Source organism: Macaca mulatta, chromosome 11 (genome assembly GCF_049350105.2).
Source record: "Macaca mulatta isolate MMU2019108-1 chromosome 11, T2T-MMU8v2.0, whole genome shotgun sequence".
NCBI classification, from domain to species: Eukaryota; Metazoa; Chordata; class Mammalia; order Primates; family Cercopithecidae; genus Macaca; species Macaca mulatta.
In genome coordinates, this window is record NC_133416.1 from 130,604,629 (window position 1) to 130,627,690 (window position 23,062).

The 23,062-nt window shown below is 45.2% G+C and overlaps 1 protein-coding gene across 17 annotated transcripts in view; it reads right to left on the reverse strand.

The window, feature by feature from the left end:
• MPHOSPH9 (M-phase phosphoprotein 9) overlaps positions 1 to 23,062 on the reverse strand; it is an 83,223-nt gene that overhangs the window by 51,725 nt on the left and 8,436 nt on the right. For all 17 annotated transcript variants that reach the window (XM_015153064.3, XM_077955587.1, XM_077955588.1 and 14 more), the window contains 5 exons: positions 20,529 to 20,618; positions 18,909 to 19,423; positions 14,954 to 15,077; positions 10,068 to 10,158; positions 4,444 to 4,550 (listed from right to left, as the gene is read on the reverse strand). In XM_015153064.3, the coding sequence (XP_015008550.3) occupies positions 4,444 to 4,550; positions 10,068 to 10,158; positions 14,954 to 15,077; positions 18,909 to 19,423; positions 20,529 to 20,618 (927 nt within the window). The remainder of the gene's footprint in view (positions 1 to 4,443; positions 4,551 to 10,067; positions 10,159 to 14,953; positions 15,078 to 18,908; positions 19,424 to 20,528; positions 20,619 to 23,062) is intronic.

The window sequence follows — 23,062 nt, forward strand, 5'->3', positions numbered from 1 at the left end:
AAACATTAGCTGGGCGTGGTGGTGAGTGCCTGTAGTCCCAGCTACTTGGGAGGCTGAGGCAGGGGAGTGGCGTGAACCTGGGAGGCGGAGCTTGCAGTGAGCCAAGATCGTGCCACTGCACTCCATCCAGCCTGGGCGACAGAGTGAGACTCCGTCTCAAAAAAAAAAAAGAAAAGAAAAAAAGAAAAGAAAATACTTCATAATGAATAACAGAAGGATGAGAAAACTTTTGGCCAAATTAATTTCATATGCCTGAAGTAAAATGCACCAAGAGGTGGAGTTCCTTATCTATGTAGTTACAAGCATGTTTGTTTAAAGAGTTGGCCAACCAAAACTAGGTGTCACAAAGTGACCCAATGAAAATAAGTCCCCCCATCACTTCTCAGCCTTTTGGCTAAGATCAAGTGAAAATAAGTCCCTTTATTCATTAGTAAAATAAGAAGATATGACCCTAGGCTAGACACGGTGGCTCATGCCTGTAATCCCAGCACTTTGGGAGGCTGAGGCAGGCAGATCGCCTGAGGTCGGGAGTTCGAGACCAGTCTGGCTGATATGGTGAAACCCTGTCTCTACTAAAAATACAAAAAATGGTTCGGAGTGGTGGCACAGGCCTGTAATCCCAGTGACACAGGAGACTGAAATGGGACGATCACTTGAACCCAGGAGGCAGAGGTTGCAGTGAGCCAGGATCATGCCACTGCACTCCTTCACTCTAGCCTGAATGACAGACCAAGACGCTATCTCAAAAAACAGAAGATAGGACCCTAATTTCGAAAAACTGAAATCAGGGCTTCACTACACTAAAAATGTTGCAGAGAGGTCTAGGCTCTAAACATTAAAACTTTGGGCTTAAATTATTTCAAGGTGGGACATATTATAGGGTGTGAGAGGAGAACCAATTAACCCTGGGCCTCAAATTTAAACTGTGAACATTGTCGCAAATGAGATTACAGATTCAACAATAGATACACTGAAAACACTGAAAGAATACATTAATCATGTAGCTTTAAATGTATGTCCCATTTCTAGACCCTACATAGGCTGCAGAGCACCACGAATATATATTTTTAAAACCTTATAACTACCTTGTGAGTGTGTGCATTAAAGGCATTAATTTGTTAAATCTAAACCTTTAAAATATACTGTGGTGGCTCACACCTGTAATCCCAGCACTTTGGGAGGCCAAGGCGGGTGGATCACTTGAGGTCAGAAGTTTGACACCAGCCTGGCAAATATGGTGAAACCCCATCTCTACTAAAAACACAAAAATTAGCCGGGCGTGGCGGCGCGTGCCTGTAATCCCGGCTACTTGGGAGGCTGAAGCAAGAGAATCGCTTGAACCCAGGAGGCAGAGGATGCAGTGAGCCGAGATCGCACCACTGCATTCCAGCCTATGAAACAGAGCGAGACTCTGCCTCAAAAAAGTACCACAATTCCCATAATCCTGCTGTAGAATTCATTCCTTACATGCCAACAACCTAAAGAAGCCTTTTCAAGACCTGAAGCCTGTGAAAAGTAGCATTACTCTGGCTATGGCCACAGCCTGGTGGCCTGGGGGAATAGTTGGGGTTATTCTATTCAAAGCTCATGGGAATAGAAAAGTACTACTTTTCACCACTTTTATGTTCTTGTCACATTAACATCTCTAAAGTAGGGATGACTCTTGTAATTAATGGCATCTTATAATTGCTTTGGGCCAAGTTGTGGTTGTGATAGACTGTCATTCCCTGCTTATGAGCTCAAAATTGGCCAAATAGGTATCAGTAGCTTGGAAGACAAACCGACACACTACAATGAAGCTCCTGAGGACCAATATTTAAGAGAAGGGTGAATCAGACACGTTTAGCAACATATTCCACATGGGAGTCCAAAGCAGGCTAGTTCTACATGCTACTAAGCCAGGTAAAAAGCAGAAAGGCCTTTCCATTCTTTTTAAAGAAATGCAGAATCACTGATGCTCTTGTCCCAGCACTTTGGGAGGCTGAGGCAGGAGGATTGCTTGAGTCCAGGAGTTCAAGAGACCAGCCTGGGCAACATAGAGAGACTTTGCCTCTACTAAAAAAAAAAAAAACAAAAAAATGAGCCAGGTGTGGTTACACGTGACTGTAGTATCAGCTACGCAGGAGACTGAGGCAAGAGGATCGCCTGAGCCCAGGAGGTTGAGTCTGCAGTGATTTATGATCAAGTTGCTATACTCCAGCCGGGCAACAGAGTGAGACCATGAAGAAAGAGAGAAAGAGAAGAGAAGAGATAACCCTCTGAGAAGGAAAGAATTTTAGCCACTTTTATTTCACTTATGTCTTCCTTTTTAAAGTATGCATAAGAGTTATATAATAAGCCAGGCACAGTGGCTCACACCTGTAATCCCGGCACTTTGGGAGGCTGACGCAGGTGAGTCACAAGGTCAGGAGATCGAGACCATCTTGGCCAACATGATGGAACCTTGTCTCTACTAAAAACAGAAAAAAATTAGCTGGGCATGGCAGCACATGCCTGTAGTCCCAGCTACTTAGGAGGCTAAGGCAGGAAAATCGCTTGAACCCAGGAGGTGGAGGTTGCAGTGACTCGAGATCACACCATTGCACTCCAGCCTGGCGACAGAGCAAGACTCCGTCTCAAAAAAAAAAAAAGGTATATAATAGGCCAGGGGCACAGTGACTCACAGCTGTAATCCCAGCCCTTTGGGAGACCAAGGCCGGGGAATCACTTGAGCCTAGGAGTTTGAGACCAGCCTAGGCAACACAGCAAAAATCCCATCTCTATTAAAAAAAAAAAAAAAAAAGTTACTGATACATAATAAAATCTATGTTTAAGTCTAAAGACTCTTTCCATAAGAACAAAATATAAATTCTAAAGTGGTTAAAAAAAAAAAAAAAAGCATTGTATAAGTCTAATTTATAAATGTTCCTTGGCAGAACATGAAATGGGAAATGTTGAAGCTGACAATACTGTACAGTCAATAAAATGCAGGATCCACTTACTGATGTTCAAGATCAAGTTAACACTGTGAATGAAATGAACCCTGCAACTGCAAAGCCTACTAAGCCTGCCTTGCCCCCTACAATCTTACCTCCCTCATACTTCATTTCTCTGTGTTGACCTGTGTCTTTTTGTTCCTTTCATGCAGTATAGAACTGTCCTTTCAGACAGTTAGTTTCTGTCACTGAGACTCTGATGCGTACAAGTACATTGCCCCATCTGTCTCTCTGTACATGTCATACATTTTTATGTCTCTTGGTTAGTTTAATAGTATCTCTCCTTTTCCCCAGCTACTCCTTCATTACCTGATCAAAATACAGGAGGCCGGGTGCAGTAGCTCATGCCTGTAATCCCAGCACTTTGGGAGGCCAAGGTGGGCAGATCACCTGAGGTCAGGAGTTTTGAGAGCAGCCTGGCCAACATGGTGAAACCCCGTCTCTATACAAATACAAAACTCAGCTGGGCATAATGACAGGTGCCTGTAATCCCAGCTACTCAGGAGGTTGAGGCGGGAGAATCGCTTGAACCCGGGAGGCGGAGGTTGCAGTGAGCAGAGATCACACCACTACACTCCAGCCTGGGCGACAGAGCAAGACTCCATCTCAAAGAAAAAAAAAGAAAAACTACAAAGGTGAAATATGTACATATGAAATTTTTAATTCCACTTTTTTCTGTTGTTGTTTTTGCTGAGACGGAGTCTCGCTCTGTCACCCAGGCTAGAGTGCAGTGGCACCACCTTGGCTCACTGCAATCTCCACCTCCTGGGTTCAAGTGATTCTCCTGCCTCAGCCACCTGAGTAGCTGGGATTACAAGTACATGCCACCATGTCCAGCTAATTTTTGTATTTTTAGTAGAGATGAGGTTTCACCATGTTGACCAGGCTGGTCTTGAACTCCCAACCTCAGGTGATCCGCCCGCCTTGGCTTACCAAAGTGCTGGGATTACAGGTTTCAGTCATGGCACCAAGCCTTCAATTCCACTTTTAAGAAGCATTGCTAAGATTACATAAGGAAAAAATGACAGACTGAATTTGAAAACAAGTGAGTATGATTCTAAAGCCCATACTTTTTCCAGTATTTTAGAAGTTGAAAAATAAAATTTATACTTGAGTACTTGGCAACAATTATAAAACACAAACACACACAATTTTTTCTTTCTTTGAGATGGAGTTTTACTCTCGTTGTCCAAGCTGGAGTGCAATGGTACAATCTCAGTTCACTACAACCTCCGCCTCCCAGGTTCAAGTGATTCTCCTGCCTCAGCCTCCCAAGTAGCTGGGATTAACAGGCGCGCGCCACCACATCTGGCTAATTTTTTTGTATTTTTAGAACAAACAAGGTTTCACCATGTTAGCCAGGCTGGTCTTGAACTCCTGACCTCAGATGATCCGCCCACCTCAGCCTCCCAAAGCGCTGGGATTAAGGCGTGAGCCACAGCGCCCAGCCCACAGGTTTTTAAATTACCTGGTTTGGTGACACATCTGTGGAAGACAATGATACGAACGTCTTCTCTAAAGTTTCAGGCAAAGAGTGGTGTGTATCCTTTTCCTCTAGTTTCCAGCAAGTCAATCCTGATGTGCACAAATACACAGAATAGAAAAGAGTGAGGAAAAAACAAAAATGCTTTCTAGAATAACATTTCTATTTAAAGGAAATTAAATATGGGAAGAAACTAATTTTGAGTTAAAGTAATTTGAATCTTGATGGAAAAAAAGTTATCTAAATTCTGTATTATGTAAGAGTCCTAACTGGATGCGAATGTTTAAAACTGAAATATAAAAAGTCAAGGTCAGGCACGATGGCTTAAGCCTGTAATCCCAGCACTTTGGGAGGCCGAGATGGGCGAATCACTAGGTCAGGAGATCGAGACCATCCTGGCTAACACAGTGAAACCCCATCTCTACTAAAATATACAAAAAACTAGCCGGGCGAGGTGGCGGGCGCTTATAGTCCCAGCTACTCGGGAGGCTGAGGCAGGAGAATGGCGTAAACCCCAGGAGGCGGAGCTTGCAGTGAGCTGAGATCCGGCCACTGCACTCCAGCCTGGGCGACAGAGCCAGACTCTATCTCAAAAAAAAAAAAAAAAAAAAAGTCAAGATGAGCTGGTACAATTTAAAATATATATTTTTGGCCAGGCGCAGTAGCTCACACCTGTAATCCCAGCACTTTGGGAAGCTGAGGCAGGAGGATTACCTAACGTCAGGAGTTTGAGACCAGCCTGGCCAACATGGTGAAACCCCGTCTCTACTAAAAATCCAAAAATCAGCCAGGTGTGGTGGCACACACTGTAATCCCAGCTACTTGGGAGGCTGAGGCATGACAATCGCTTGAACCCAGGAGACAGAGGTTGTAATGAGCTGAGAAAGTGCCACTGTACTCCAGCCTGAGTGACAGAGTGAGACCCTGTCTCAAAAAAAAATTGGCCGGGCGCGGTGGCTCAAGCCTGTAATCCCAGCACTTTGGGAGGCCGAGACGGGCGGATCACGAGGTCAGGAGATCGAGACCATCCTGGCTAACATGGTGAAACCCCGTCTCTACTAAAAAATACAAAAAACTAGCCGGGCGAGGTGGCGGGCGCCTGTAGTCCCAGCTACTCGGGAGGGTGAGGCAGGAGAATGGCGTAAACACGGGAGGCGGAGCTTGCAGTGAGCTGAGATCTGGCCACTGCACCCCAGCCTGGGCGACAAAGCGAGACTCCGTCTCAACAAAAAAAAAAAAAAAAAAAAAAAAAAAATTAAAATAATAAAATATATTTTTTTATTTTTTATTTGAGAAAGGGTCTCACTCTGTCACCCAGGTTGGAGTGCAGTGGTGCCATCTCAGTCTACTGTGGTCTCTTTTTTCGAGACAGAGTCTCGATCTGTTGCCCAAGATGGAATGGAGTGATCTCGGCTTATTGCAACCTCCGCCTCCCGAGTTCAAGCGATTCTCCTGCCTCAGCCTCCTGAGCAGTTGGAATTACAGGTGTGCTGCTCCACCACAACCAGCTAATTTTTGGTTTGTTTTTTCTTTTTCTTTCTTTTTTTTTTTTTTTTTTTTTTTGAGACAGTCTCCCTCTGTTGCCCAGGCTGGAGTACAATGGTGCGAGCTCGGCTCACTACAACCTCCGCCCTCCCAGGTTCAAGTGATTCTCCTGCCTCAACCTCCTGAGTAGCTGAGGTTACAGGCATGCACCACCACACCCAGCTAATTTTTGTATTTTTAGCAGAGACAAGGTTTTGCCATTTTGGCCAGACTGGTCTCAAACTCCTGACTCAAGTGATCTGCCCACCTAGGCCTCCCAAAGTGCTGGGATAACAGGTGTGAGCCACCATGCCCAGACTAATTTTTGTATTTTTAGTAGAGATGGGGCTTCACCATATTGGCCAGGCTGGTCTCGAACTCCTGATCTCAACTGATTCTCCTGCCTCGACCTCCCAAAGTGCTGGGATTATAGCCATGGGCCACTGCTCCCAGTCCAGCTCACTGGAGTCTCAACCTTCCAGGTTCAAGACATCCTCCTGCCTTAGCCCCACAAGAAGCTGGGACTACAGGCACACACCACCAAGCCCTGCTAAATTTTTTTGTACTTTTTTTTTTTTTTTTTTTTTTTGAGACGGAGTCTCGCTCTGTCGCCCAGGCTGGAGTGCAGTGGCGCAATCTCGGCTCACTGCAAGCTCCGCCTCCCGGGTTCACGCCATTCTCCTGCCTCAGCCTCCCGAGTAGCTGGGACTACAGGCGCCCGCCCCTGCGCCCGGCTAATTTTTTCTATTTTTAGTAGAGACGGGGTTTCACCATGGTCTCGATCTCCTGACCTTGTGATCCGCCCACCTCGGCCTCCCAAAGTGCTGGGATTACAGGCGTGAGCCACCACGCCCAGCCAATTTTTTTGTACTTTTAGTAGAGACAGGGTTTTGCCATGTTACCCAGGCTGGTCTCGAACTCCAGAGCTCAAGCAATCCACCCTCCTCGGCCTCCCAAAGTGCTAGGATTACAGTTGTGAGCTACCAGGTCCAACCTTAAAATATATTTTAAAATAGACAATTTCTTTCTTTTTTTTTTTTTTTTTTTTTTTTTTTTTGAGACAGGGCCTCGATCTGTCTCCCAGGCTGGAGTACAGTGGTACAATCACAGCTCACTACAGCCCCAACCTACCGAGCTCAAACCATCATTCCCCTTCAGCCTCCCAAGTAGCTGGGACTATAAGCTCACACCACCACACCCAGCTAATTTTTGTATTTTGTGTACAGACGAAGTTTTGCTATGTTGCCCAGGCTGGTCTCAACCTCTTGGGGTCAAGTGATCTGCCCACTTTGGCTTCCCAAAGTGCTGGGATCACAGGTGTGAGCCACCACACCCAGCTGACAATTTCTTTGTGAGTAGTATAGACATATAGAATCAATGTAAATAATTCAGTAATTCAAATGTTTATTGACCACCTATAGTGCCAGGCTGGGGTGGCAGGAGGAGTGAGACAAGAAAAGTAAGTAAATCATGCAGTATATAGATGGTAAGCACTCTGATGAGATTTTAAAACAGGATAAAGGGGATATGTAGTGGGGGGTGGGGTAGGCAGGCACTAGTTTTGAATCAGGTGAACAGGGTTGGCTACTGAGAGGATAATTAAGAGGGCATCAGCCATTTTAGCCATGTATGAGGGAGCTCCCTCACACAGGGAGAAGAACATTTCAAGTATGGAAAACAGCCAATGCAAAAGTCCTAAAACATATCTGGGACATTTGAGCAGACAGTCTCCCTTCTCATCAAAGAAACAGACAGAGCACAGCCGGGCGCAGTGGCTCATGCCTGTAATCCCAGCACTCTGGGAGGCTGACACGGGCAGATTGCCTGAGGTCAGGAGTTCAAGACCAGCCTGACCACATGGACAAACTCCGTCTCTACTAAAAATACAAAATGAACTGGGTGTGGTGGTACGTGCCTGTAATCCCAGCTACTTGGGAGGCTAAAGGCTGAGGCAGGAGAATTGTTTGAACCCGGGAGGCAGAGGTTGCAGTGAGCCGGGATTACGCCATCGCACTCCAGCCCAGGCAACAAGAGCAAAACTCTGTCTCAAAAAAAAAAAAAAAGAAAGAAAGGGACAGAGTACAATCGCTAACCTGCAATGGTTCAACTCATTTTTTTTTTTTTTTTACCTTATCATGGTGCAAAAGCAATATGCAGTCAGTAGAAACCATACTTTGAGTACCCGTATGACCATTCTGTTTTCACTCTCAGTATTCAATAAAGTATAAGAAATAGTCAATACTTTATTATAAAATACTTTGTGTTAGATAACTTTGCCCAACTGTAGGCTAATGTAAGCGTTCTGAGCACATTTAATGTACACTAGGCTAAGTTATGATCTTTAATAAGCTAGGTGTACTAAATGCATTTTCACTTTTTTTTTTTCCTTGAGACAAGGTCTTGGTGTTGCCCAGGCTGGAGTGCAGTGGTGTGATCATGGCTCACTGCAGCCTTGACCTCCCAGACTCAAGCAATCTTCCCATCTCAGCTTTCCAAGTAGCTAGCACTACAGGTGCATCACCACCCCTGGCTAATGTTTTAACTCTTTTGTAGAGATGAGGTCTCAACTTGTTGCTCAAGCTGGTCTCAACCTCATGGCCTCAAGCAATCCTCACACCTTGGCCTCTCAAAGTGCTGGGATTACAGGCATGAGCCACTGTGCCCAGCCCATTTTCTTTTTTTTTTTTTTTTTTTTTTTGAGACGGAGTCTCGCTCTGTCGCCCGGGCTGGAGTGCAGTGGCTGGATCTCAGCTCACTGCAAGCTCCGCCTCCGGGGTTTACACCATTCTCCTGCCTCAGCCTCCCAAGTAACTGGGATTACAGGCGCCCGCCATCTCGCCCGGCTAGTTTTTTGTATTTTTTAGTAGAGACGGGGTTTCACCGTGTTCGTCAGGATGGTCTCGATCTCCTGACCTCGTGATCCACCCGTCTCGGCCTCCCAAAGTGCTGGGATTACAGGCTTGAGCCACCGCGCCCGGCCTACCCAGCCCATTTTCAACTTATGATATTTTCAATTTATGGTGAGTTTATCAGGACATAACCCCACTGTAATTCAAGGAACAACTCAGTATAAAGTGAGGTCAAAGAGGTAACAGGGCTAGGTTGTTAGGCCCTGTGGGCCCCTGTAAGGACTCTGAACAACAGGGTTTGGAGCGGAGGAGTCACACGATGTGACTTAACTTTTCAGAGGATCACTTTTTCTACTATGTTGAGAACAGACTGAAGCGTGCAAGAGTGGAAGTGGGGAGGCTAGTTAAGAAGACAGCAGCAACCCAGGTGATAGATGAGAGGCCACTCTTAGGCTGGAAGCCGTGGAGGTGGTGAGAAGTGGTGGGATTCTAGAAAGTTTTGTAAGGCAAAGCTAATTCATCCTGATGAATTGGATGTGGGATATGGGGGGCGGGGAAAAAAGTCTGTATATAAAGCAATTAGATTGGAATAAGCTCACCATGGAGTGTAAAGGATGGCTCAGAGGGTTTGAATTTAATTCATTTTGAACTACCCAAAAAAGATTGATACTTTTTATAGCTGTTCAAAACAACTGCAAAAGTACTTCATTCTCTTTACAGATCTTGTAACATAAATTAAGACAAGAAAGGTGGTTGGGCGTGGTGGCTGAAGTCTGTAATCCCAGCACTTTGAGAAACTGAGGCAGGTGGATTGCTTGCACCCAGGAGTTCACAACCAGCTGAGGCAACACGGCGAAACCCTGTCTCTACAAAAAAATACAAAAAGTAGCTGGGATGGTGGTGCCGCCTGTTGTCCCAGCTATTCTTGGGAAGCTGAGGTGGGAGGATCACTTAAGCCCAGGAGGTTGAGGCTGCAGTGAGCTGTGATCACACCACTGCACCCCAGCCTGGGCAACAGAGTGAGACCCCGTCTCAAAAAACAAAACAAACAAAAGTAAGGCTGCTACCAGAGAACACCACAACACATAACATATTTACAAAACCATACTACTATACAGTATCATCCTATAAGGAGACATGTAGGCAAGTTGTTTTCTAAAAATAATGCTCTAAAAAACTAAGTACCTTCCTCTGAGTGTAGCTTAGGTTAAAAAAATAAAAATTTAAGTATCATACCTGTTCCTGAATCAGACATCCAAGCATTTGGAGTTTCATCTGGTTTACTGAGGTAAAAAGCACGAGGATGTGTAGCAGCAGCAAAATCAGACTACAAGAAAGAAAACCACTGGTTGACAGCTAAAAGTCATTAGGCACCATCTGCTGACCCAAGGAATGAGAGCCAGGCATCAAACCAAGCGTAGAGAAACCTTCAAAGGGTTCACAAAGAAGAAAGCCTGGGCCAGGTGCAGTAGTTCACGCCTGTAATCCCAGCACTTTGGGAGGCCGAGGCGGGTGGATCACGAGGTCAAAAGTTCGAAACCAGTCTGGTCAAGATGATGAAACCCCCATCTCTACTAAAAATACAAAAATTAGCTGGGCACAGTAGTGGGTGCCTATAAGCCCAGCTACTCCGGAGGCTGAGGCACAAGAATCACTTGAACCCGGGAGGCAGAGGTCGCAGTGAGCTGAGATTGGGCCACTGCACTCTAGCCTGGGCAACAGAGCAAGACTCTGTCACAAAAAAAGAAAAAAGCCTGGTTTCCCCATGGTTACAAGAATGCTAACTAATAGGAATTCACTGTCAAATATTTTTTTTTTTGCCTGTGTAATTTACAAAAGTTTATTTCAGTTCTCTGTGGAGCTAGAAGGAGAAAAATGGGGGCAGGCATTATTTCGTGAGTTCAGACCTAAAATGTATTTATAATTTGCCATTTACTTCCAAAACAAATTTGAGGTGCCTAGAATTAAAGTCATTTAGTATAAAAATTAATTTAAAAGCTCTAACAATTCATTTTTATCATTATAATTACAATAAATCAGATTAACTCTAAAAATCATAAATCAATAATATGAGCCTTAAGTAGTAGACTTCCTATTTTTTTTTTTTTTTTTTGAGACGGAGTCTTGCTTTGTTGCCCAGGCTGGAGTGCAGTGGCGCGCTCTCGGCTCACTGCAAGCTCCGCCTCCCGGGTTCACACCATTCTCCTGCCTCAGCCTCCGAGTAGCTGGGACTACAGGCGCGCACCACCACACCCGGCTAATTTTTTGTATTTTTAGTAGAGACGGGTTTTCACCGTGTTAGCCAGGATGGTCTCAATCTCCTGACCTCGTGATCCGCCCGCCTCGGCCTCCCAAAGTGCTGGGATTACAGGCGGGAGCCACCGCGCCCGGCCTAGACTTCCTATATACAAACAATTGGTTACTAGTCCCTGCTTACTTATCAATCCTAGTAAAAATTCTGAGCAAATCAATCCTCACAACATCTCTGATACTGTCACAAGAAACGTTTCCAGAGACATGTGATGAGAATATTCCTATCGGAATTTATCTTATCAGGTCCTTCATCAAACTTTTAATTCCTGTAAAGAGTATGTAACCATCCATGACACTGCCAAAGTAAAATCACACTGAGATAACACTACCTACCAAGAAGGGGGATTAACACATCAGCCTTATAAGGCACCACTTATTTTCTTTCTCATCAAGGAAGAAATTCCACCTGTTTCAATTTGTCTCACTACTTGAGACCAAGAGAAGGCCGGGTGCGGTGGCTCACGCCTGTAATCCCAACACTTTGGGAGGCTGAGGTGGGCAGATCACAAGGTCAGCAGATCAAGACCATCCTGGCTAACAGGGTGAAACCCCCGTCCCCACTAAAAATACAAAAACTTAGCCAGTCGTGATGGTGGGTGCCTGTAGTTCCAGCTACTTGGGAGGCTGAGGCAGGAGAATGGCATGAACCCGGGAGGTGGAACTTGCAGTGAGTCGAGATCACCCCACTGCACTCCAGCCTGGGTGACAGAGCGAGACTCCGTCAAAAAAAAAAAAAAAAACATCAAGAAGGTGACTGGAAAAGTAAAAGTCCAAGTCAAACAATCCCAAGCAAGATATTTTGTCCTCGTCTGGATTCTGAGATGCAAATTCAGTGCACTCGGCTGCTGCACACACACAGTGGGCTGGCAGGGGCTTACCTTACAGAGCCGCCTGCTGCACTCTTCCGGGGAAACAAGGCATCCATTGAAGAAAACAGGCCCAGCTTTTAATTAAAAGTAAAAGTAGGGTGCAGTGAAAAGCCCTTCTAAAAATAAACCCTCTTAGCCCAAGAAGCCGGCCTAAGCTTAGCACAAGGACCTTAATGAGTTTTAGTAACCATATTAGCCCATCTGAAAAACCACCACCGAAGCCCCTCAGCCTGTGAAATGGGAAAGTCGAGTCTGTCCAAGACAAAGGACCAAGGAAACAAAGAGCAACTCAAGCCCTGGAAAACCCTTCTGCTAAACAATATGCAATTTCAAAATTACTTCAAAGGTGCTATTTACCCAAAATAAACTACCATTGTATAAAAAGAAAATTGGATAAGAGAATCCGGATAACAAGCATTCTCTGGTTTAGACTGAAACTGAAACCAATGAGAGAAGAAAAATAACTAAAGAGGAAAGTTCTAACATTTTTTTTTTTTTGAGACCGAGTCTCGCTCTGTCGCCCAGGCTGGAGTGCAGTGGTGCGATCTCGGCTCACTGCAAGCTCCGCCTCCTGGGTTCACACCATTCTCCTGCCTCAGCCTCCCGAGCAGCTGGGATTACAGGCGCCCACCACACGCCCAGCTAATTTTTTGTATTTTTAGTAGAGACAGGGTTTCACCATGTTAGCCAGGATGGTCTCGATCTCCTGATCTCATGATCCACCCGCCTCGGCCTCCCAAAGTGCTGGGATTACAGGCATGAGCCACCGCACCTGGCCAGTTCTAACTTTTGTGAATCCAGAATCACGTAAGAAGTGCATTTCGGGGGTCGGGGGCGTCTCTGATTCAACAACTACCATGAGTTCAAAATCATTTAGGGTTCAGAAATATCAAAGAAACTTGATTTCCCCTAGTAATTTAATACTGAATATTTCAATTACCCAAAAAAAGGAAAACTAAAACTTGTCCAGGAGCTGATCAAAGAAAGACTCAGAGGGAATCACTGCCTCCTCACTGCCTCCACTTTCTGCCCTATGATCGCAAGAGGTAGAAGATGTGAGCAGAAGAGTATTTCAAAGGCAGGGCCAGACCATGGGCAGCTGGTCTGATTCTCCACTGAATAAAGGAAAATTAGGCAGTGGCCTAATTAACCAGCGGCTCCCAGACTCTACCGCACATTAGCATCACCTGATTAAAGTCCCAAAACACAGGTTAGCACCTAGGCTTGGAAGCCAGGAGAAGTAGAGTTTTAAATCTCCTCAGGTGAGTCTAATGTGCAGCAAAGGCAGAACCATGGGGCTACATGGCATATACTGAGCTACAATCACAAAGCACAGCGAGAACATCGGTGAACCCACCGAGTACATAACCACAAGGCCAAAGTTTATCAGAAGCAGAAGTCTGCACAAGAAGACCTATAATCTTAGCAAAAACAGAAGAAAAGAAACTACTGTGTATGAAAACATTCTCCCTTTATACCAATCTATCCCAATGAGAAAAAGCAAAATTTACCCATCTCCAAATGTTTTTCTGCTATCATACCGAACAAGGATACACCATCCTTGATGGCACAGAGAGTAAACAGAATAGAACTACCAACACAGTTCTAAACTAAAGGGCTTTTCTAAAATAGACCTACCAATTCAGTACTAAATTACTTTTCTAAAACAGAACACAGTGCTAAATGGCTTTTCTAAAATAGAACTAACTGGTAGCTCATGCCTGTAATCCCAGCATTTGGGAGGCTGAGGCGGGTGGATCACCTGAGATCAGGAGTTCTAGACCAGCCTGGCCAACATGGTGAAACCCCGTCTTTACTAAAAATACAAAAAAATCAGTCGGGGGCCGGCGCGGTGGCTCACGCCTGTAATCCCAGCACTATGGGAGGCCGAGGCGGGAAAATCACAAGGTCAGGAGATCGAGACCACGGTGAAACCCTGTCTCTACTAAATATACAAAAAATTAGCAGGGCGCGGTGGCAGGCGCCTGTCGTCCCAGCTACTCGGGAGGCTGAGGCAGGAGAATGGCATGAACCCAGGAGGCGGAGCTTGCAGTGAGCCGAGATCGCGCCACTGCACTCCAGCCTGGGGGACAGAGCGAGACTCCGTCTCAAAAAAAAAAACATTAGTTGGGCATGGTGGCACCTGCCTGTAATCACAGCTACCCGGGAGGCTGAGGCAGGAGAATGGCGTGAACCCGGGAGGCAGAGCTTGCAGTGAGCCGAGATCACGCCACTGCACTCCAGCCTGGGGGACAGAGCAAGACTCCGTCTCAAAAAATAATAATAATAAAAAATTAAAAATTAAAATTAAAAAAAAGTTTATTTTAAACAATTAAATGGGTTACTCTCTGGCTAAATGTAAACATTTGCAGTATAAAGAGAAATAGGACCTTTGCAAATGATTCATTTTCATAATATTTTATCCTTTATTAGCCTTGATTTCCAGCCTACTAAAGAAGAAACACTTACAGCAAATCATTATTTCTAATCCTCTGAAACACCAAAAGAAAGATGTATAAACGGGCTGGGCACAGTGGCTCATGCCTGTAATCCCTGCACTTTGGGAGGCCAAGGTGGGTGGATCACCTGAGGTCAGGAGTTCAAGACCAGCCTGGCCAACGTGGTGAAACCCCGTCTCTACTAAAAATACAAAACTTGGCCAGGCATGGTGGCTCACGCCTGTAATCCCAGGTACTCAGGGAGATGAGACAGGAGAATCGCTTCAACCGGGGAGGCAGAAGTTGAAGTTAGCCGAGATCACGCCATTGCACTCCAGCCTGGGCCACAAGAGTGAAACTCCATCTCAAAAAAAAAAAAAATGTATAAATGAACAAATTAACAATATAAAAGAAAGGGCATGAGAATTTTGTTTATGAGCATGTACTAAACCCACACAATCATCAGTACTGGAGCCCGCAGGGAAAGCGATTTGTCACCTACTTTCTCAATTGGTGTCTTCTTGCTTTGCGCATTTCCTTGTTGAGATCTTAAACCTCCATCTTCTACATGTGCTCTCTTTGGTTGGTTCTGCTTCAGTTTTTGTGCCCATGATGTTACAGCATTACTATTTAAGAAGAGAAAACCAAAATTACATTTTTTTGGTTTTGAGACAGAGTCTTGCTATGTCACCCAGGCTGGAGTACAGTGGCGCAATCTCAGCTCACTGCAACCTCCATCTCCTAGGTTCAAGCAATTCTCGTGCCTCAGTCTCCTGACTGAATAGCTAGGAATACAGACACACCACCACACCCAGCTAATTTTTGTATTTTTACTAGAGATGGGGTTTCACCATGTTGGCCAGACTGGTCTCAAACTCCTGACCTCTGCCTGCCTCAGTCTTCCAAAGTACTGGGATGACAGGCATGAGCCACCACACTGGGTTCCAAAATTACTTCTTTAGATACTGTACTTCATATATAAAGCTAACCACCAGTTGCTTTCAGTTGTTTTTCTTTTTTTTTTTTTTAAATAGAGACCCTCTCTAACACCCAGGCTAGAATGCAGTGGCAGTCGTGCAATCACAGCTCACTGCAGCCTGACCTTCCTCAGCTCAGGTGATCCTCCCACCTCAGCCTCCTGAGTAGCTGGGACCACAGGTGGGCACCACCATACCCAGCTAATTTTTTCTTTTTTTTTTTTTGTAGAGACAAGGTCTTGCCACATTGCCCAGGCTGATCTCGAACTCCTGGGCTCAAGTGATCCACACGTCTCAGTCTCCCAAAGTGCTGGGATTACAAGTGTGAGCCACTTGCCCAGTCAGTTGTTTTTTCTAATAGTGGAAAGATAATGAATTTTTATTAATTCACCTACATCACTTTTTCAATTTCTTATTATCAAAGGCAAAGTAAACAAAAAGACTAACAGTGACTGGCCGGACGCAGTGGCTCACGTCTGTAATCCTAGCACTTTGGGAGGCTGAGGCGGGTGGATCATGAGGTCAGGAGATCGAGACCATCCTGGCTAACACGGTGAAACCCCGTCTCTACTAAAAGCTACTCAGGAGGCTGAGGCAGGAGAATGGCGTGAACCCGGGAGGCAGAGCTTGCAGTGAGCTGAGATCACACCACTGTACTCCAGCCTGGGCAACAGAGTGAGACTCCGTCTCAAAAAAAAAAAAAAATACTAACAGTGACTAATAATACACAAAGTCGGCTGGGCGCGGTGGCTCAAGCCTGTAATCCCAGCACTTTGGGAGGCCGAGACGGGCGGATCACGAGGTCAGGAGATCGAGACCATCCTGGCTAACACGGTGAAACCCCATCTCTACTAAAAAATACAAAAAACTAGCCCGGCGTGGTGGCGGGCGCCTGTAGTCCCACCTACTTGGGAGGCTGAGGCAGGAGAATGGCATAAACTCAGGAGGCAGAGCTTGCAGTCAGCTGAGATCCGGCCACTGCACTCCAGCCTGGGTGACAGAGCGAGACTCCGTCTCAAAAAAAAAAAGGAAAAAAAAATAATAATACACAAAGTCTGTAGCCATAGACTAGAACAAAAACCACCACATTTGCCTTTCCAAGTGCTAAATGTATCTCTACAATGAAAGTGTATTTGTTGGCATAAACCAATCATTATACTTGAACATACATAAGATTTGTGTTGCTTTAGATGACACAATTCAGGGATATGAAACTAAAAATTTGGGATAAATTATGAAAGTTTTAAGGATTGTTTTACAAACATTCAGCCAGTTTACCAAAAAGCCTCCTTTGTTGCCGGGCGCGGTGGCTCAAGCCTGTAATCCCAGCACTTTGGGAGGCCGAGACGGGTGGATCACGAGGTCAGGAGATCGAGACCATCCTGGCTAACACAGTGAAACCCCGTCTCTACTAAAAAATACAAAAAAACTAGCCGGGCGAGGTGGCAGGCGCCTGTAGTCCCAGCTACTCGGGAGGCTGAGGCAGGAGAATGGCCTGAACCCGGGAGGCGGAGCTTGCAGTGAGCTGAGATCCGGCCACTGCACTCCAGCAAGGGGGACAGAGTGAGACTCCGTCTCAAAAAAAAAAAAAAAAAAAAAAAAAAAGCCTCCTTTGTCATGAAATGTCACTAAATTTATAAAAATTCTTCTTATACATAAAAAAATTCAGGTCGGGCACAGTGGTTCACACCTATAATCCCAGCACTTTGGGAGGCCAAGGTGGGCAGATCACTTGAGGTCAGGAGTTCGAGACCAGCCTGGCCAACACGGGAAAACCCGGTCTCTACTAAAAATACAAAAATTAGCTGGACGTGGTGGTACATGCCTGTAGTCCCAGCTACTCAGGAGGCTGAGGCAGGAAAATCACACGAACCTAGGAGGTAGAGGTTGCAGTGAGCTACAATCGTACCACTGCACTCCAGCCTGAGTGACAAAGTGAGACTCCGTCTTTTTTTTTGTTTTGTTTTGTTTTTTTTTTGAGACGGAGTCTCGCTCTGTCGCCCAGGCTGGAGTGCAGTGGCGCAATCTCGGCTCACTGCAAGCTCCGCCTCCTGGGTTCACGCCATTCTCCAGCCTCAGCCTCCCGAGTAGCTGGGACTACAGGCGCCCGCCACTGCGCCCGGCTAACTTTTTCTATTTTTAGTAGAGACGGGGTTTCACCATGGTCTCGATCTCCTGACCTTGTGATCCGCCCGCCTCGGCTTTCCAAAGTGCTGGGATTACAGGCGTGAGCCACCGCGCCCGGCAGACTCCGTCTTAAAAAATAAATAAATAAAAACAAAACAAAAGAAACAAACAAAAACATTCAGCAGGATACAGACTAGAAAAAATAAAATAAAAAACATAAAACTGGGGCCAGGCGCAGTGGCTTACACCGTAATCCCAGCACTTTGGGAGGCCGAGGTGGGCAGATCACCTGAGGTCAGGACACAGACCAGCCTGCCCAACATAGTGGAACTATGTCTCTACTAAAAATACAAAAACTAGCAGGTGTGGTGGCCCGCACCTGTAGTCCCAGCTACTCAGGAGGCTTAAGGCAGGAGTATCACTTGAACTAGGGAGGCAGAGGTTGCAGTGAGTTGAGATTGCGCCACTACACTCCAGCCTGGGAGACAGAGCAAGACTCCATCTCAAAAAAAAAAAAAAAAAACATAAAATTGGGTAACCCCGTATATAATTTTCAGTTTCAGCTAGACATGATAACATAGCATGCACTCATAGTCCTAGCTACTCAGGAGGATCACTTGAGCCCAGGAATTCTAGGCTGCAGTGAGCTATAATTGCACCACTGCACACCAGCTTGGACAACAAAGTAAGACCCCCACCTTTAAAAAAAAAAAAATTATTCAAATTACATGAACATGTGTGACAAACTTCCACTATTGATACAGTCCTGTCTGCTAAAAATATCTTTTCTATTTTCTGGCAAAGTTTCCGACCTCAAGAGTTTAGCAGTCTTACAACATTACAGATGGGAAGAAAGTCAGTGTCATTAGAATCTAGTGTGGTGTGGGCCAGGCGCGGTGGCTCAAGCCTGTAATCCCAGCACTTTGGGAGGCTGAGACAGGCGGATCACGAGGTCAGGAGATCGAGACCATCCTGGCTAACACGGTGAAACCCCGTCTCTACTAAAAAATACAAAAATGAGCCGGGCGAGGTGGCGGGCGCCTGTAGTCCCAGCTACTCGGGAGGGTGAGGCAGGAGAATGGCGTAAACCCGGGAGGCAGAGCTTGCAGTGAGCTGAGATCCGGCCACTGCACTCCAGCCTGGGCAACAGAGCGAGACTGCGTCTCAAAAAAAAAAAAAAAAAAAAAAAAAAAGAATATAGTGTGGTGTGATTTGTTTATTTCAATTTTCTACAGGCAACAAACTGATAAATGTTCAAATACATCCCATTCTATTATAGTCCATTAAAAGGAACTTTATTTACTAGATTCTAAATGTAATAAACTCCCTTCGAATGATGGAAATTCTACTTACCTATTTGTTTTCCCACTGTATACTTCAGAAACCTTATTTTCACCAAGAAAATTATGTTCAAATTCACCAGGAAAAATGGATACATCTTCCTTTAAAGACGCACAGCACTCTTCAGGAGTCTGTATATAAAAACTCTCATTTTTCACACCATCTACAAGTGAATCGGCTGGCACCGCAGGTGCTACATACTGTCCTTTGGGAACATCTACGTGCTCCATGAACTCCTTAGGGTCCTTAGATTTGTACGGATTTAAATCTGAGATACAAAAGGTGCCATATCCACTGCTTACTGAGCTACTATCCACATTGCAGTCTGGTTGTGACGTGGACATTTCTTGCTGTATTTCAGGTTCTGTGGATTCAGGATAATGGATAACAGATTCATTTCTCTCACTGCTTTCAGAAAAAAAACCCATTTGACTTTCCGAAGATACTTGTTTGTTTGAAGAATTTCCTTCACAGGAAGCACTACTAGTCTGTAATTTGACTAAATTTTTTATCTCCTCCTGTATATGCTGGAAATAAAAAGTTAGATTTGGGTAAGAAAGTATATTAAACATATTTTTATGACTGTTACAAGAATATCATGTTTCAAAATATGATGAAATATCATTCTAAAAAAATGTGATGCTTTATCTTTAGTTTATAAACAAAATTGAGGCTGGTGGCCAGGCACGGTGGCTCACGCCTGCAATCCCAACACTTTGGGAGGGCGAGGTGGGCAGATCACAAGGTCAGGAGCTCAAGACCAGCCTGGCCAACATGGTGAAACTCTGACTCTACTAAAAATTAGCCAGACATGGTGGTGCACATCTGTAATTCCAGCTACTCAGGAGACTGAGGCAGGAGAATTTCTTGAATCCAGGAGGTAGAGGTTGCAGTCAGCTAAAATCGTGTCACTGCACGCCAGCCTGGGTGACAGAGTGAGACCTTGTCTCAAAAAAAAAAAATTGATATAACATATTGTTTTTTCTTACAAATATAAAAAAGGACGCTGGGCGTGGTGGCTCATGCCTGTAATCCCAGCACTTTGGGAGGCCGAGGCAGGCAGATCACAAGGTCAGGAGTTCAAGATCAGCCTGGCCAACATGATGAAACCCTGTCTCTAATAAAAATACAAAAATTAGCCAGTTATGGTGGCACACACCTGTATTCCCAGCTACTCAGGAGGCTGGGGCAAGAGAATTGCTTGAACCTGGGAGGTGGAGGTTGCAGTGAGCCAAGACCGTGCCATTGCACTCCAGCCTGGGCAACAGAGTGAGACTCCATCTCAAAAAAAATAAATAAAAATAAAATTTAAAAAGTGCCAGGCAGGAGGCCGAGGCGGGTGGATTACCTGAGGTCAGGAGTTCGAGAGCAGCCTGGCGAACATGGCAAAACCCCGTCTCTACTAAAAATAGCAAAATTAGCCAGGCGTGTTGGTGGGTGCCTGTAATCTCACCTACTCGGGACGCTGAGGCAGGAGAATGGCTTGAACCCAGGAGGCAGAGGTTGTAGCAAGCTGAGATCATGCCACTGCACTCCAACCTGGGCGACAAGAGTGAGACTCCATTTCTATATGTGTTGTGTATGTATATGTATATGTATATAAAAAAGGAATCAATGTAAATGACAACTTACTTGAATTTGGTTGTGGAACTGCTCCTGCTGGGCAACTATCTGTTCTTGGCATTGTTTTTCCACCAAATTGAATAGCTGTAACCACCTGGTCTATTAAATTATAAAATATGTTAGTTAAAAATAATTTTTTGACTTAATATTTCACAGAACAATTCCTCCAGTGTAAAAGAGCACTTTTTAGGTCATGATCCATCCCGAATCCCAAGAGCCATCAGCACTCTCATAGCTGGAGTATGCCAGCACGTCACACCAAGGGAGCAGGGAGTTCTACAGAAGGCTACATTCAGCCTCAAGGCTGGGAGACTTTCAGCCACAGACCATATGCAGCAATACACAACAGCAGGAAGTGGCTATGAAAACTACCTGCCTGTGTAAAGCCTTTCAGCATCTTTCCACTCCTAAGCTCTCCTTAGATGGCTCTGCACTGTCTGGCTCCTGCGCACCTCCCCACTTCATCCCAGCCCTCTGTCCCTTGCTGGCTGCACACCTGTTCTTGAGCGTGCCACAATTGTCTCCCACCTCACAGCTGAGCACCTGCTGTGCCCGCCACCTGGCAAGCTCTTGCTCAGCTCTCACCATGGCTGCTGTCTTCCCATCCTGACTGCTGTCTTCCCACCCTGACTGCTGTCTTCCCACCCTGATTGCTGTCTTCCCACCCTGCAATTTCAGCCTAACTGTCATCTTCTCAAACCATCCTAACAGTTCCTTTCTTTCTTATCATCCTATGTATTTCCTTCATAGCATTTGCCACATCAGAAAGTCTCTTAATTGTTCACTTTGTGAACTCTGTCTCCTACCCCTGCCCCACTCTAACTCCAAGCTCTCCACTAAAAACTTGTGGGGTCCTGGACAAATTTATTTGTACCTCAGTTTCCTACTTTATAAAATGGGAATAACAACATCTCATAGGTGGCTAAGAGGATTAAGTTTTATTTATTTATTTTTTGAGACGGGGTCTCTCGCTCTCTCGCCCAAGCTGGAGTGCAGTGGCATGATCTGGGCTCACTGCAACCTCCGCCTCCCGAGTTCAAGCAATTCTCGTGCCTCAGCCTCCCAAGTAGCTGAGATGACAGGCATGTGTCACCATGTTTGGCTAATTTTTATTTTTTTTAGTAGAGACACGGTTTTACCATGTTGGCCAGGCTGTTCTCGAACTCCTGACCTCAACTGATCCATCTGCCTCAGTCTCCTGAAGTGCTGGGATTACAGGCCTAAGTTTTAAATTTAAATATGATGCAGTGATCTCAATGGGGAAGCAACTCCATGTTGGAAATCTGTAAGGTCACAGTCATGACAAAGCTGGGGGGACATCACTGGCATTTAGTGGGCAGGGTCCAGGCATGCAGATCATAGGGCAGTCCCCCACGATGAAGAATTGTCCTGTGTCCATTTTATATTACAAAACAATAAATATTTTGCACATTATTCATAACATCAAAACAAACTTGTTTCAAAATCTCATGAGAAGTTCGTCACCCTTTCAGAAAAGCATGTTACCAGTGGAGGTGCTGTATACAATACCTGGATCATCAACACACCATAGCTACATCGATCTGTGTTCAGCTGCTGAATTCACAGTGAGTCTACATACAGGTAAACATGACTACTTCATTATGTCTTCTAATGAACATGTGCCTCACATGGATATATCCAAATACATGTTATTGATTTTTTAAAGTGGGTACAGGTGGGTTATTTTACCTATGAATTTCATTTTAGGATAATATAAATTGATGTTATTTTGAAAGCTGTTATAAAAAGAGAGCTCAGAGGCTGGGCACAGTGACTCATGCCTGTAATTCCAGCACTTTGGGAGGCCAAGGTGGGTGGATCATTTGAGTTCACGAGTTCAAGACTAACCTGGGCAACATAGCAAAACCTTGTCTCAACAAAAAATACAAAAATTAGCTGGGCATGGTGGTATGCACCTGTAGTCCCAGCTACTTGGGAGGCTGACGTGGGAGGATGGCTTGAGCCCAAGAGGTTGAAGATGCAGTGAACAGAGGTTGTGCCACTGCACTCCAGCCTGGGTGACAGAGTGAGACCCTATTTAAAAAAATTAAAAAGAGAGAGAATGAAAGAGGAGAAAAAGAAACAAAGAGAAGGGAGGAAGGGAGGGAGGGAAGGAAGGAGGAGGGAGATGGGAGGGAAGGGAGGGGAGAGGTATGGAGGGGAATATATTCTGATTCTGACTTAAGATGCTGATGTCAAAAAAAAAATGTTGATTTCAAATTGTTAAAAGTAACAATTTCTAGTTAAACACAAATTTTCCAGAAGTTAAACTACATTATGGCAATGCCTCCTTTGTCCTAAAGCATGTTAATTCAGGTATCAAAAGCTAATGAGGGCCAGCCATGGTGGCTTATGCCTGTAATCCCAGCACTTTGGGAAGCCAAGATAGGAAGATTACCTCAGGTCAGGAGTTCGAGACCAGCCTGGCCAACATGGCAAAACCCCTTCTCTACTAAAAATATAAAAATTAGGTGGGCATGGTGGCACTCGCCTGTGATCTCGGCTACTCGAGAGACTGAGGC